General features: G+C 40.5%; 2 protein-coding genes across 2 annotated transcripts; both read left to right on the top strand.

Moving 5' to 3' along the window:
• Positions 1–7,151, top strand: eif2s2 (eukaryotic translation initiation factor 2, subunit 2 beta). The gene is made up of 9 exons (XM_020638180.3): positions 1–158; positions 2,017–2,200; positions 2,341–2,441; positions 2,586–2,715; positions 2,800–2,900; positions 3,743–3,891; positions 4,793–4,849; positions 5,020–5,105; positions 5,703–7,151. The coding sequence occupies exons 1-9, from the start codon at positions 144–146 to the stop codon at positions 5,876–5,878; spliced, it is 999 nt and encodes a 332-aa protein (XP_020493836.1). The 5' UTR covers positions 1–143; the 3' UTR covers positions 5,879–7,151.
• A 782-nt stretch (positions 7,152–7,933) lies between these two features.
• Positions 7,934–13,118, top strand: srsf6a (serine and arginine rich splicing factor 6a). The gene is made up of 6 exons (XM_020638172.3): positions 7,934–8,217; positions 8,609–8,769; positions 10,403–10,521; positions 10,656–10,858; positions 11,166–11,237; positions 11,415–13,118. Exons 1-6 carry the CDS (start codon positions 7,949–7,951, stop codon positions 11,911–11,913), a joined length of 1,323 nt encoding a protein of 440 aa, XP_020493828.2. The 5' UTR covers positions 7,934–7,948; the 3' UTR covers positions 11,914–13,118.
• The last annotated feature ends 160 nt before the right edge of the window (positions 13,119–13,278 follow it).

Here is a 13,278-nt window from a genome sequence, read left to right as displayed (position 1 = left end):
GACGTCAGGTTTTTGCGACTTCACGCGTGCGTACTGGGACTCGAACGCTGATGCAAGACATTTTCAGCGCAGCAGCAGTAGTGTGTGTGGGACTATTCAGGGAATAAAGAAGCCAGATTTTGGTAACTTTTAAGTCCGCAAACATGTCAGGAGACGAGGTGAGTGATTGCCAATAGTTGGATGTTTTGTCTTTGTTGATTTGTAGATGTTTTGGTTTAAATGAAGTGAATTAACGGAGGATATTGTTGGGGAGGACTTTGGGCCTCAGCTTCTCCTCTTCCTGTCCGCTCCAGCTCTCACATGGCTGCTGCCGGGCTAACAGCGGCCCGAGCAGCTGAAATGATAAACATCCACCATGTCGCTGTATCTTGCTCTCTCATATAGCGACGATAGTTCATACTCTCCACGAATAATCAATCCACCTCTTAAATGTAGAAGTCGAAATGAAGAGCTGAAACCAAGTGGTCATCATTAGCTTCCTGCTACATCCAGGCTGCGGTGCTAACGCTTTATGTTCAAGATCAGGAACAAAAAGATATCTTCTAGCTCTGTTCAGTGTACATAGACAACTGGCTTTACACAGAGATTCTTGATAAAACGACGAAGGTGGACATCATAAAATAAAAAACAAGTTTGATAATTATTTTTAAATGTTTGTTAGAACGTTAACGTTACAAAATGACGCTTATGAAAGTAGTTTCCTTGTAAATATCTCATGTTAGTTGTCATTAGTAGTTTTACCACCTGAGATAATACATGGATGGGTATTTAAAAGTTTACATTTGATATCTAAGATGTATTTAGTTTTCAGTTTCAAACCCCATACTACACATGGAAGCTGTCTCACCTTACAGGATACACATGAACATTCATTGATCTGCCTCTTTTCTGCACCTCTGGAGGGGTCTGTTGTTGGCCTTCAACTTCATCATTGTTGATGATAATTATATTGATATCTTAATGATACAGTGTATCTTGATGATATGAACACAGTGGCAAACCTTTTTATTTTATGATTAGAGTGGGTGATGGAAAGAAGAACGATACAAGACATAAAAAATGATCTCGTGATCCCATTTCAGAACATGTACCTGGACAACTTATCTTTTTTCTAAACATGGCATATGTTTTAGTGCCCGACTGATATGAGATTTTTGGGGCCGACATCGATATTAAAAAGAGAAAAATATCCGACACGACTATCAAACAACTTTTTTAATATTTATATAAAAGTCAAGATGGTCCCTGAACTGGGGAGTATCTGTGCATGTATAGTACATGCATCACTGCATGACACTGGAGTGATAATGCTTGTTATAATCCATACAGCACACTCTGCTGGTGAAAGAGAACTGCTAGTTGAAACAATGCTACTCCAATGAAATGCTGTTTGAGTGGTGACTAAATCGAATAATATCAGCACATTTATGTGATAAAATTAGCAGACACCGATAGTCACTGGATATGCTAATATCAGCAGTTATTATCGACTGGCCGATTAATTTATCAGGCTTTGATATTTGAATCTAAACTAAACAGATTCACCAGGGGAGGTGTAAGTTTCCATCGTCTGTTAAGTGATCACAGCGATGCATATTGTCCACAGTCTATAGATCTAAGGCAGGGATGGGCAACTTTGGTGACAGCAAGGGCCACATTCATTTAATTCTCACTGCCAGAGGGCCAAATTAAACGATTACAGTCAATTATGTCTCAAATTTAACTCAACATATGCAAGTGATCAAATATTATTATGGACATACTTCTGGCTTTCATGATTTCATGGCATATTTAGTTATGTTTTCTTCATGTTCCAAATTAATTGATGTGTAAAAATTTACCTGAGGGCCACATTGAGGGTTGATGGGGGCCGCATGTGGCCCCCGGGCTGCCAGTTGGAAAAACTGTTGGATTCTCATCCGACACATTGTTTCCCACACAAAGGGTAAAACAGAAGACCCATCATTTAATTTAGGTAGTTAACCCTTAAATCCTATCTTCTTTTCTCTCCCTCAGATGATTTTTGATCCCAACATGACTAAGAAGAAGAAGAAGAAGAAGAAGCCCTTCATGCTGGATGAGGAAGGAGGAGAGGGGGTGGGAGGAGAAGAGGCTAAAGAAGTGGAGATCAAGGAAGTAGAACCAGAGGCTGGAGAGGACAAGGAATTTGATCTGGATGAAGATGAAGGCAGGAAGAAAGGTAAAGAGGAAAATAGAGATGTACAGACTGTAAGCCTCATGATCAGTGTATATTCCTCTGCAGTGACGTGACACTGTACATGTAATTACCAGCATTGATTCAATTGGAGTAAAGCATTTTTTGTTTGTTTTTCATCTTAGAGCCATCTGATGATTTGAACGACTTAAACTTCTTCAACCAGAAGAAAAAGAAGAAGAAACCCAAGAAAGTATTTGATAATGATGTGGAGGAGGGGTTAAAGGTCAGTCACCTGTTGACTATATCATCCTTTGTCTGTCCGCTCCATTAACATCAGTTCTAACATCACATATAGTTTTTTCTTATCTTAACTTCATTCACATGGACTTTACTCATAATGTACTTGCTGAATTAAATTTCTCATCAGGAGCTGAAAATAGAAGGAGAGCAGTCAGAGGTGTTGGAGGAGGATAACCTGGACCTGATGCTTCCGACCAAAAAGAAGAAGCCAAAGAAAGTAGACTTTGAAGAAGGAGAGTTGCCGGAAAATGATGACGGTGAGTGTAAGAAACCCCAAATTGGATGTAGATGACCCAAGGAAGATGTATATATACTGAGCCATTTATATTGTTTGTTTCCAGCTCTGGAGGACGATGAGGGGAAAAACAACGATGGTATATCTTTCAGCTCCTCCACAGGACCAACCTGGGCAGGCTCAAAAAGAGACTACACTTATGATGAGGTAGGATGGTGGTCTCAACCACTTGCTCACACACGCACAAACAAGGCTCAGCTATAAACAGACTACACCTCTGCACCAGAAAGGAAGTCCTGTCTCTATCCAGGGAACTTTTGAACGTGAGCTTCTAAAAGACTTGAAGGATTTGTGTCACAAGGGGTTAACCCTAACCCAAGAGGGAAAATAAGTGGACTTATCTCAAATCTCAAACACAAGCACTATTTTTTTAGTTAATTTGAGCGGTTGTGTGCTATGTTTATGTTTTCACCCTCAGATCTGGGCACACAGACATACTACAAATATTTATCGGTTCACTGTCACTTACGCATACAGTAGATGTATAAATGTTGGCATATTTTTGATAAAACATTTCAGAGATAGTCGCTCCTATAACTTGAAAACATGTCTAAGAATCATCACAGTATTTAAAAATGTATTTCGTATCAACGGCATCCAGTGTTGTTTGTCCATCCAGCTGCAGATTCATATTTCAGCAATGGTTAAAAAAGTGTCTCAGGTTGAAGTGCCAGAAAACTGTCTTTATGACATTAATTAACATGGACAAAATGAAGTACGATGCTCAATGATAGGCGATAATACATTAGTTAGAACTTTTTAAAAATCATTGTATTAAATGTTTTTCACATTCTAAAGAACCCTTAATGTCCTTTTGATCTGGAGTACTCTCTCTCCTACCCTGTTTCATAGTCTTTTTTAAATGCAAAACTAAAAATGATTAAACCAAAGGAGAACTATATATATATATATATATATATATAAGTTCCTGGTGCATATTATGTGGTCAGTGTTAACTACAGCCACTCCTTGCACCATCTCTGTCTCAGCTCCTGAATCGAGTCTTCAACATCATGAGAGAGAAGAACCCCGACATGGTGGCTGGAGAGAAGAGGAAGTTTGTGATGAAGCCTCCTCAGGTGGTCCGAGTGGGAACCAAGAAAACCTCGTTCGTCAACTTCACAGACATCTGCAAACTGTGAGCCTCTTCTGCTATCTGCTCTTTGTACACACTGACCTCTCCCACTGTTACAGTCAATTCCAGAATACTTTGATACACATCTGAAAGGTCATATGCTAATGACTCTCCCCTACTGTCTGACATTGATAAAACCTTTGGGAGTGATGACCAACAACCAACAGTAGAGGACATCCACCTGAGATTTCCTTTTCTGTGTGATAATAATTTTTGTTGTGAAGAGAGAATTGATTTGAAGTTAAAAGACTTGCGGCCTGATCACACAGACACTGAGCTAGAAAACATCCCCAGCAAAACCATTGTCTTCCAATGGTACAGCGCGCTTGCTGGGTGCTCTTTTCTGCTGCTGTGCGACATGTTTTTGCCAGCTGGTTTTGGGCACGCATAAAAGTTAACACTTTTTCAACTTTTCAGTCACAGTGCTTGTCAATGTTAGTGGCTGTTCGATGCAGTGCAGTGGTCCGATGTTGGCCGTAGCAGCCAATCACATCAAGAAGGAGGCTTTACCTCTGTTTTTCATAACATTCCCCCCCCCTCTCAATTAGGAGCAAAGCAACAGTGAGAGATCCAAGTTTGCTCCCCCATTCAGTTGCTCTTATGCACACACAGCAACAGGCGCTCTCAGCTGATTTTTTTCCTCCATATGCGCTCGGGCGTTTTCGGAGCTGCTGTGCTTAGCACGATGTGTTGATATAGATTAATAAAATACAAGTTGTTGTCAGATAATTGCCAATACAATTTGTTCCACCTCTTGGTCTTGGGATGTGCTGTTCTCCTGCATATGGCCTGATACCCTCTGAAACACTAATGGACAATAGTGCTTGGCATCAAACAGAAACTGAACCAACTCAAAAGTCATAAATCATGTCACGTGCTTAACCTTTCATGTACTTTATCACAGGTTGCATCGTCAGCCTAAACATCTTCTTGCTTTCCTGTTGGCTGAGCTGGGAACAAGGTATGATTTTTTTATATTGACTATAATACGGTTCAGGAATATACCATCATTGGACTTTATGTCAAACTGAATGAGCTGTTTCAAAGTGAAAAAACATTGACTGTAAACGTATGTCTGTGTGCTGTTCTGAGAGTTTGTTCTTCTGATTTGTGCCTGTCTTCTGTTTACAGTGGTTCCATAGATGGAAATAACCAGCTGGTGATCAAAGGCAGATTTCAACAGAAACAGATAGAAAACGTGTTGAGAAGATATATCAGTGAGTAGCACTTTAACCCTTCATTTAAAGCACAACGAATACAAATGAACTTCAAATGAATGATTAGAATCTCTGCATCAACACTTTCCTGCTCTTTCATCATTTTCCAATCACATGCCTGTTTGACTTTTTAACTGTGAAATTTTAGTGTTTACATCAGCCCCCTTAACACAAACACAAAATAAATGAGTGGTCAAATTTCCCACATTACCAACTTAGTTCATGAAGGCTAATGTGATGTGATGCCCATACAGTTTTTTTCGATTGTAAATGCATGACGTTGTTTTGTAGATTACTAACACAAAATTGTGGCAAATAGACATTTCCTCAGCTAAGATTCTGTACTGATCAAAACAAACATCAGCAGAAAAAGATTTGGTGAAAGGACCAATCTTAGCTCAACGTCCTTCTGACCTAATTAGATACATATATTGAGTTACATTGTTGATCTAGGCAACATACTCAGTTAATGATTCCATTTTTCTATAGTAAGACAAAGCCTGAAGCTGTTGGGTACAGAAAAGGAATGGTGAATAAGAGAATAGTGAATTCTATCATGTACTGCAGTGCTAAAATCAGTCTTCTCCCCCTTTTCAGAGGAATATGTTACGTGTCACACCTGCCGCTCCCCAGAGACCATCCTGCAGAAGGACACTCGCCTCTATTTCCTGCAGTGTGAAACGTGCCACTCCCGCTGTTCTGTAGCCAGCATCAAGACTGGCTTCCAGGCTGTGACAAGCAAGAGGGCGCAGCTCCGCGCCAAAGCCAACTGAAGACCATCTACACTGGGCTCCATCCCCTCTCAGCCTCCCCTTTTTCCAATCAAAATTACCGAGGCCTGGGTTGGAAGGCACATTGAATTACTAAAGGACTCTCTAAATCGAACTGTGGGAGGGTTTGCCTGTTGTTCAGTTGTATCATGGCCTGACCAGGCACAGAGTGAGAGAGTATCTAAAGCTGACAGCTGGGGTTCAGGTACTGTTAACATATTATATGTACCACATACACTGTTGGATTCATTTCATTTGTTGTCGGGCAGATGAACCCTCCACCAACTAGGTTTTTTTTTTATTTTCTTGAATTCTTGTTTTTTGAAGAACACCTTGATTTAATATGGCTTGCAACCTAATTCATTCTAGTCATGAGTAAACTTCAGTTGCAGATTACATTTCTCCATGCAGCAAGGCAAAGTGTAGATAAGCAGGGCTAGGCAACTTTGAGGAGACCAGCAGGAGCAGGCTAGGTTTTGATATTGTCCAACAAAATGAATGCCAAAGCCACTCCCCCTAAACATAAATTTGTACTGCATATGAAGTCTTTCTTCCTAGAGCCTTATTAGCTTGACCATGTGGCAGACTGCTTATGCACAGGTGTATTCATTAAAACATTTTACTTACTGAGTACTGTTTAAGAGAATAAAGCCTTTTCCAGCTTTTAGCTAAGCTCATCTCCATTAACAGAGCTAAGTTGCATCTGGGTTTGTAGTTCTTAATTCCAAAATCCGAACTTACATACTGCCAGTCCAGTACTTGTCAGTGACAGGATCCAACAGGCCTCCTAGTTATGATTATTACTGAAGATGACAACAAAGTTTGATTACTATAACTTGGTAAAGGGGAGAGCATCTTCTCTCTTTCATAGAGAAGTGTGTGTGTTTTTGAGAGACTAACAGAAATGATAGTTTGTTTTTGAGTGCTGTTAGGGCAGTTGTTTTCTTCATACTTTATTACATTTCTGAAGTAAAGGCAAACAAATTTTAAAAAACTTGGAGACTTGATTAAGAGGTTGTGAAAATAAATTTAAGTCGGTAAGTCAAGAGCAGCAGGTTTCTGAAGCTTATGCAAGACCCCTTAAAAACAGATTCTGAGCAGAGAGCTACATTATATACAAGTCTGATAATTCAAAAAAAGATGTGACAGGAAGAGTTCCAGTTGAATTATACTCCATACCTCATATTGGTTCTGGTCTTGTTTGAAGAATGTGGATATGGTCTGGCTTATAGAATTTCAAACTGGTTTTTACAAAAATAAAATTCTACTCTCTCCATTCCTGGTCTCTGTTGATGCTTGTGCAAAAGAACTGATGAATCCATGGATCTAAATAAACTTTTAACATGGTAAATGTCTCTTAATATTCCGCTTTAAAATTATTTAAATGAAATTATATTTTTGCCATGTTGCTTTTTCTGAAGGCCAAAATATTAGATGTAAATAAACCTCTTTTATAGTCTTCATTTAAAACATTCATCGTATGTATTACTCTATTAGTCCCTCGGTCAATGGGCTATCTTACTCAGTTAATGACTGCATTGAACAAAAGGAAAACCCTACATATAACCTTCGGCTGTTGTACATGACGAACAGAAAATATTAACCCAATGCTCAATTAGGTCCATTCGAGATTCGCCGCTGTGACATCTTTATTATACGAAATACACAATTATTTTAATCTTGTATAATCAAAAAGATAACAATTGCATTTCATTAAAGTAGAATAACGGTGTTATGCAGAGAAATGCGTGCACCTGGCAGTACAATTCAATATATGGCAGACGGATTTCTACACTTCAGAGTTTTGCATCCCCCCTAAAATACTTTGCTGCCATATTTTGCATTCACCCTGTAAATTTCCTCTACAGAATTTACAAGCTATGCTCCAGACACTTAAGAGTCAAACACTGTTAGCAGGTCATATTGAAATGCGTCTTCTGCCGAGTCTACAGCACAATAAGGACAATAAACGTATATGAAGTATTAACTTCAGCTACTTTGTCATTATATATCTACGGAAGCGTATTGATATCTGCCCCGAGAAATAACATTTATAAATATTTTACACACATCATGCGAGGTGCATGCAACACCCGGAAGTCTCCTACCATGTTTCGCTGTGATTGGCCTATTCTGCAACACCACTTAAGGCTTGTTGGCGATCGATGCAGCAGAGTGAACAGCAACAGCAGAGGACAGCCTCTTCGAAGCCGTGGTGTAGAAGAGTCGAGAGCCATGCCCCGTGTTTATATTGGACGTCTGAGCTATCATGTCCGTGAAAAGGACATACAGCGTTTTTTTAGTGGATATGGAAAGCTCATGGAAATAGATCTAAAAAATGGGTGAGTGTTTTAGGTTGGAAATGTAAACGCGGACTACTCAAGCCGTCCTAGCTGACAGGGATATTGACGGTTACAGCAATGGCACTTGGACATTTAAAGTTTTAAGCAAATGTGTTTCTACACACTCTAATAGACTCGCAAAGTTAACCCTGTGAGTTGTTCTGTTATATTAGCACACATAGTATCTTGTTTTTCTATTTTACAACTTCTCATGTTGTGCGTGTGGCCCACGTCGCATGGCCAACATGGCGTCTTTGTGTTTGCTAAAGCTAGCGGGCCGGGCTAACGATAACCAGCTAGTTCTCCGTGAAAGAACACTTTGTGTCGTGCAATCGGGACAGAAACGTCTTGAGTTGGTTGTTTGATGTAATACATTGTCTCTCACTTTCAGATATGGATTCGTGGAGTTCGAGGATAACCGGGATGCCGACGATGCCGTGTACGAGCTGAACGGGAAGGATCTGTGCGGGGAGCGGGTGATCGTGGAACATGCTCGGGGGCCACGGCGAGATCGAGATGGCCACAGTGGGGGTTACGGGGGTGGTGGGCGCAGTAAGTTCAGTCCATTTCTAGATGCACCCTCTCTCCCTTCCCCAAGGGGTGAGGTGTCGACTGCACATAGAGCAGTTTGTTGTTTCATGTCGGCGCATATTGACCTAATACATTTATTATTGTTTTACGGTACACTTTAAAAGTTACATGCAACAGTCTTAAATCCCATACTGATCGTTAACATTGCCACCTACTTTACTACAACCCAGATGCATGCAGACTCTTTCCTATTTTAAATGCAGTGGTTTTTAAACGTGCCCCATGGAGGAGCTCCTATGAAACCAGGACAAATCTAAATTATTCTTGTTTTTGAAATCCAGTTTTACATTTTGTCTTGTGTGTGATCTTACTTTAAAAACAGTTCATAGTTTGACCATCATGGGTTGCTGACCTGCAGTTTGTTGCTCCTCCTTACTTGATCATGGACGGGCATGATTGGCCATTGGTTCAATACAGGGAAGGAACAGCAGTCTGCAAGCCACAGCCCTCGGAAAGCAAAACCCCAGTGTGTATGCTGGCATTAGCAACTAAAACATGAAGGAGGCCGGGCTTTCTTTCCAGGGATTGCAGCATAGTTCTCATGGGCGATAATCATAAACTTGGTGAGCCAAGTCATATGGTGGGAAATCTCTAATATGTTGTTTGCACCAGAGAAGAAAGCTTACAACACATCATCCACCACAAACCTAGCTAGTGAAGTATAAGCTCATAACTAGGACCAGACTTAGGTTTTTATGTGAAATGTGTATTGTTAACATTGGTATATATTTTCATATTCCATATTAACAAAAGTCCTTGATGTTTCAATTTGAAAGAGTCCAGTTGCGGGCTGAGGCTGAGAGTCCATTGAGGCTAAAGATGACTGGCTAAGATGACTGCCTGTCCCGTTTGGCCTTGGCTTTCACCTTACAATGTGTGTGTGACCTTTACCCCCCTTGATCCTTGGCTGACCTAACCGGAAGCCATGATGACTTCAGCCTTTTGCCAATAGACCAGGGGCGATGGTGAGGATTGCCATTGGTTTCTATGTTGACAGCAAACATAAGTGGACCGCTCTAGTAAAGAGCTTGCAATCAAAGAAATGTTGTAAGTGAGAAAAGTTGGGAAAAAAACATTTTGGACTGAACTCCTGTCAGAAACCAATTCCTTAAGATTAGTGTATGTATCTCTTTACATCGTTCATTCTTGATTTCATCCAACAATATTCTTGACCGCAACCTATGTGGATATCCCCCTTTTGTTTGTGTTACAGGGTTCAGAGGTCATGAAAGAACATCACTGTCCATTTGTTTATGCAGCTAAAGAATCACAGTGTAATGTGCTGGAGTAAGAGGGCTTTGTATCGCTGGAAACATATGCAGTGGTGTTCTTTGCAGCAGAGAACCACTTCAGAATGTTGAACAATACAAAAAGCCCATGCAGTGGCTTGTAGAACACTTATCTGAAGCTTTGTGTTTAAAAACGAGATCAGAGGGACTCATTCCTTTTTAAATTTAATTCCCTTTTAGACATTGATGAGACATGTCTGTGACTTGTGTTTTATTTTAATGGCTCCTCAGCATGTTTTTGCACCATGACCATTTAAGTTGTTTCTAACTTTCACGTGCTGTTTTTTTTTTTTTTTTTTTTTAAGGTAGTGGTTACAGCAGCCGCACCCGTGCTGGCAGGGATAAATATGGACCCCCAGTCCGTACTGAGTACCGTCTCATCGTGGAGAACTTGTCTAGTCGCTGCAGCTGGCAGGACCTCAAGGTATATATTTAACCCGGACCCTTGTCTACTTGGTTGTCATTAGAGGAACAACATTTACACTGCTGAACTGTTCAGACATAAGTATATTCCCAGCATTGTTTAAGGGGTTTCCTTTAACACTTTGTGTTCTCAAGGACTTCATGCGTCAGGCTGGAGAGGTGACATACGCAGATGCCCACAAGGAACGTACAAATGAGGGGGTGATCGAGTTCCGTTCCCAGTCGGACATGAAGAGGGCTATCGACAAGCTGGATGGCACCGACATCAATGGGCGAAAAATTCGTCTAGTGCCGGACCGAACTCGCAAACGAAGGTCTTACTCTGGCAGCCGCTCAAGGTGAGAAAACTTTCTGAGTCAATGCGTCTACTTTATCAACCACTTCTGTGTTGTTCTTTTTATGAGAATATTAGAGGCAGTCACCTGAGATTTTCTACAGGTCTCAGGAGTTCATATGTGAAAATTGTCTTCTCAATCATGATTGTGACTGATTGGTCTAAACTATACAGCACCCATTTAATGAAGGGATCTTGATATCAGAGGGATCAGCCAGTACCGTCTGTGTGTCACTAACACTCTTGTAGCACTAACATGTTTTCAAGCAGTAGCTTTAGTTCTGTCTTAACTTTTGTGCTGTCACCCATAGATCACGTAGTCACCGCCGTTCTCGCAGCAGAAGCCGCAGGAGCTCCAGGAGTCGTTCCCGATCCAACTCAAGGTAAGATTGAGTCTAATCTTGGAGTATATTTATGTCTCTAGATCGGGTTCAGGGGATCTGATGTGTCCTTTGCCTGTTAGTTAGTGCAGTCATGTAAAGTGTCTCAGGATAATGCTTGTTATGAATTGGAGCCATGCGAACAATGATTGATGTGTGTGTTTCTTTTATTCGTTACAGGTCTCGTTCCCGTAGCAACAAGAGACGTCATCATTCACGCTCCAGATCAGGAAGGAAGTCTCGCTCCAAGTCAGGAGAAAGCAAATCACGTTCTCGTAACCGCAGGTCCCGTTCCAACTCCCGTAAATCTAAGTCTCGTTCTCGCTCCCACAAATCACACTCGCGTTCTGCTGAGCGGAAATCGAGATCAGCTGAACAGAAATCACGCTCAGCTGACCGGAAATCACGTTCAGCTGAACGCAAATCCCGGTCAAAGAGTCGCTCAAAGGTAAAGTCGGAGCGAGATTCTCGTAGTCGATCAAAGGAGATTTCCGGTGACAAGAAGTCGTGCAGTCGATCACCTTCCCCGCTTGAGAATGGGAAAGAGGAACGTGCAACCAAGTCTGCCTCCCGCTCCCCATCTCCACAGGAGGATGATCGTCAATCCAAATCAAGAGAGAGGAGGTCAGCAAGCCGCTCGAGGTCTCGTTCACGGTCTAGATCAGCTTCTCAGGATTAGTGGAAATGGAAAACTAATTTTTCTTTCATTGTAAGCTTGATCACTTTGCTGTACATTTTTAGCGGTGTCATCATACTGGTCTGTGCTTCCTGACTTGTCTACTTTTCCCCTTCAACTACACACTGTTCTTAAATATGCTTATAGATGACGTAGCTTGAGGATTTGCCACAGTAGTAGAGGTACTTTAAATAAAATTCAGACTTAGACTTTTGTCCTTATAACTTTCCCTTATAACATACCAGAACAGTCAATGGACAGGGCTGAATGTCTCAACATTTCAGAAGTGATAACAATGTCCCAAAAATGTACATGTACTACAATCAAACCTCACAAACTGGTTATAGTGTAGGAAAAGGCCTTTTTTTTTTTTTTTTAGTTTACCGTAACTCCAATCAACAGATTGGGTAGATTGATACGATGTTCTAAAATGTCTATTTCAGAGCTCGTCCATCAGACATTGTCTTAAGCTCACCTAAAGAGCATGGTTGTAGAAAAGTAGCCTTTAATTGCAGTGTTGGAGCTATTGCCTTTTGGTCTCAAGTCAGTAATTTCTTTCTCAAGGAGTTGATCGATCTCAGTTGACTTGCAGTATTGTCAGTTGTTCAACTCTGATAGATAAACTTCTACTGAAGGAATGCATATTGACATGAAATATTGAAGATTTTTATCCATGTTAAAACTATTTTCATTGTAGGTCGGCTACTATGATTTGAGTTTTAAACGTCACATGCATAGACCATGAGATCAGCATCACTTAATGTTTTAGATGCCAGTGATTTTTTTTGATTTTTTTTTTTTTTAAAACATTGAGTAGGTAATCTGCTGAAGGCTGTTTGTATTTTCTGGATTTAGATTTTACTAGAGCTTCAAGCCCTCATGCAGTGTCAATTTTCTTTATTTCCTGCTTTGATCTGTGTGCAGCCTCGGGTCGCTCGCTTCTTTTTTTCCTTATTTGAGTTGTGGGTTTTGTTAATCCTCTACTTGTATAAAATGTGCAGCTAGTACTGGCAGTTCTTGCTTCAAATCTATTTGATTTGCTTTAAAGTTTATTATAACAAACCTTATATATACTGAGTGCATGCCCATAGTCCATGTTTTCAGATTCATATTTTTTTTTCCATGCGCCTGAGATCTCACAGAAATGTCCTTTTTTTAATTGTATGTATAATTAAAGATCTTAATAAAACTCTTGATCTTTGATGTCACTTTGTGTGAGGAGTACAAAGACATGGACTGCACAAACAACATGACCTATATCCTGCTAAATATATAATAAATTATTTTTCATTACGGATAAAAATGAACAGGATGAATGTGCCGCGGGAGCAGGCACAACCCGCTGCTTTGAATTTGCAACGAAAAACC

This window comes from Labrus bergylta, chromosome 12 (genome assembly GCF_963930695.1).
Source record: "Labrus bergylta chromosome 12, fLabBer1.1, whole genome shotgun sequence".
NCBI lineage: Eukaryota > Metazoa > Chordata > Actinopteri > Labriformes > Labridae > Labrus > Labrus bergylta.
Note: the sequence above shows the minus strand (reverse complement) of the source record. Positions and strands in the feature narration are given on the sequence as shown.

What these genes read in the sequence shown, in the direction of transcription:
- srsf6a (XM_020638172.3), top strand. Translation starts at nt 7,949, where the DNA reads ATGCGAGGTGCATGCAACACCCGGAAGTCTCCTACCATGTTTCGCTGT. An exon ending in TACTCTGGCAGCCGCTCAAG is followed by an intron (nt 10,859 to 11,165) that starts GTGAGAAAACTT and finishes TGTCACCCATAG; the next exon opens with ATCACGTAGTCACCGCCGTT. An exon ending in CGTTCCCGATCCAACTCAAG is followed by an intron (nt 11,238 to 11,414) that starts GTAAGATTGAGT and finishes TATTCGTTACAG; the next exon opens with GTCTCGTTCCCGTAGCAACA.
- eif2s2 (XM_020638180.3), top strand. An exon ending in GTTGCCGGAAAATGATGACG is followed by an intron (nt 2,716 to 2,799) that starts GTGAGTGTAAGA and finishes GTTTGTTTCCAG; the next exon opens with CTCTGGAGGACGATGAGGGG. An exon ending in TTCACAGACATCTGCAAACT is followed by an intron (nt 3,892 to 4,792) that starts GTGAGCCTCTTC and finishes ACTTTATCACAG; the next exon opens with GTTGCATCGTCAGCCTAAAC.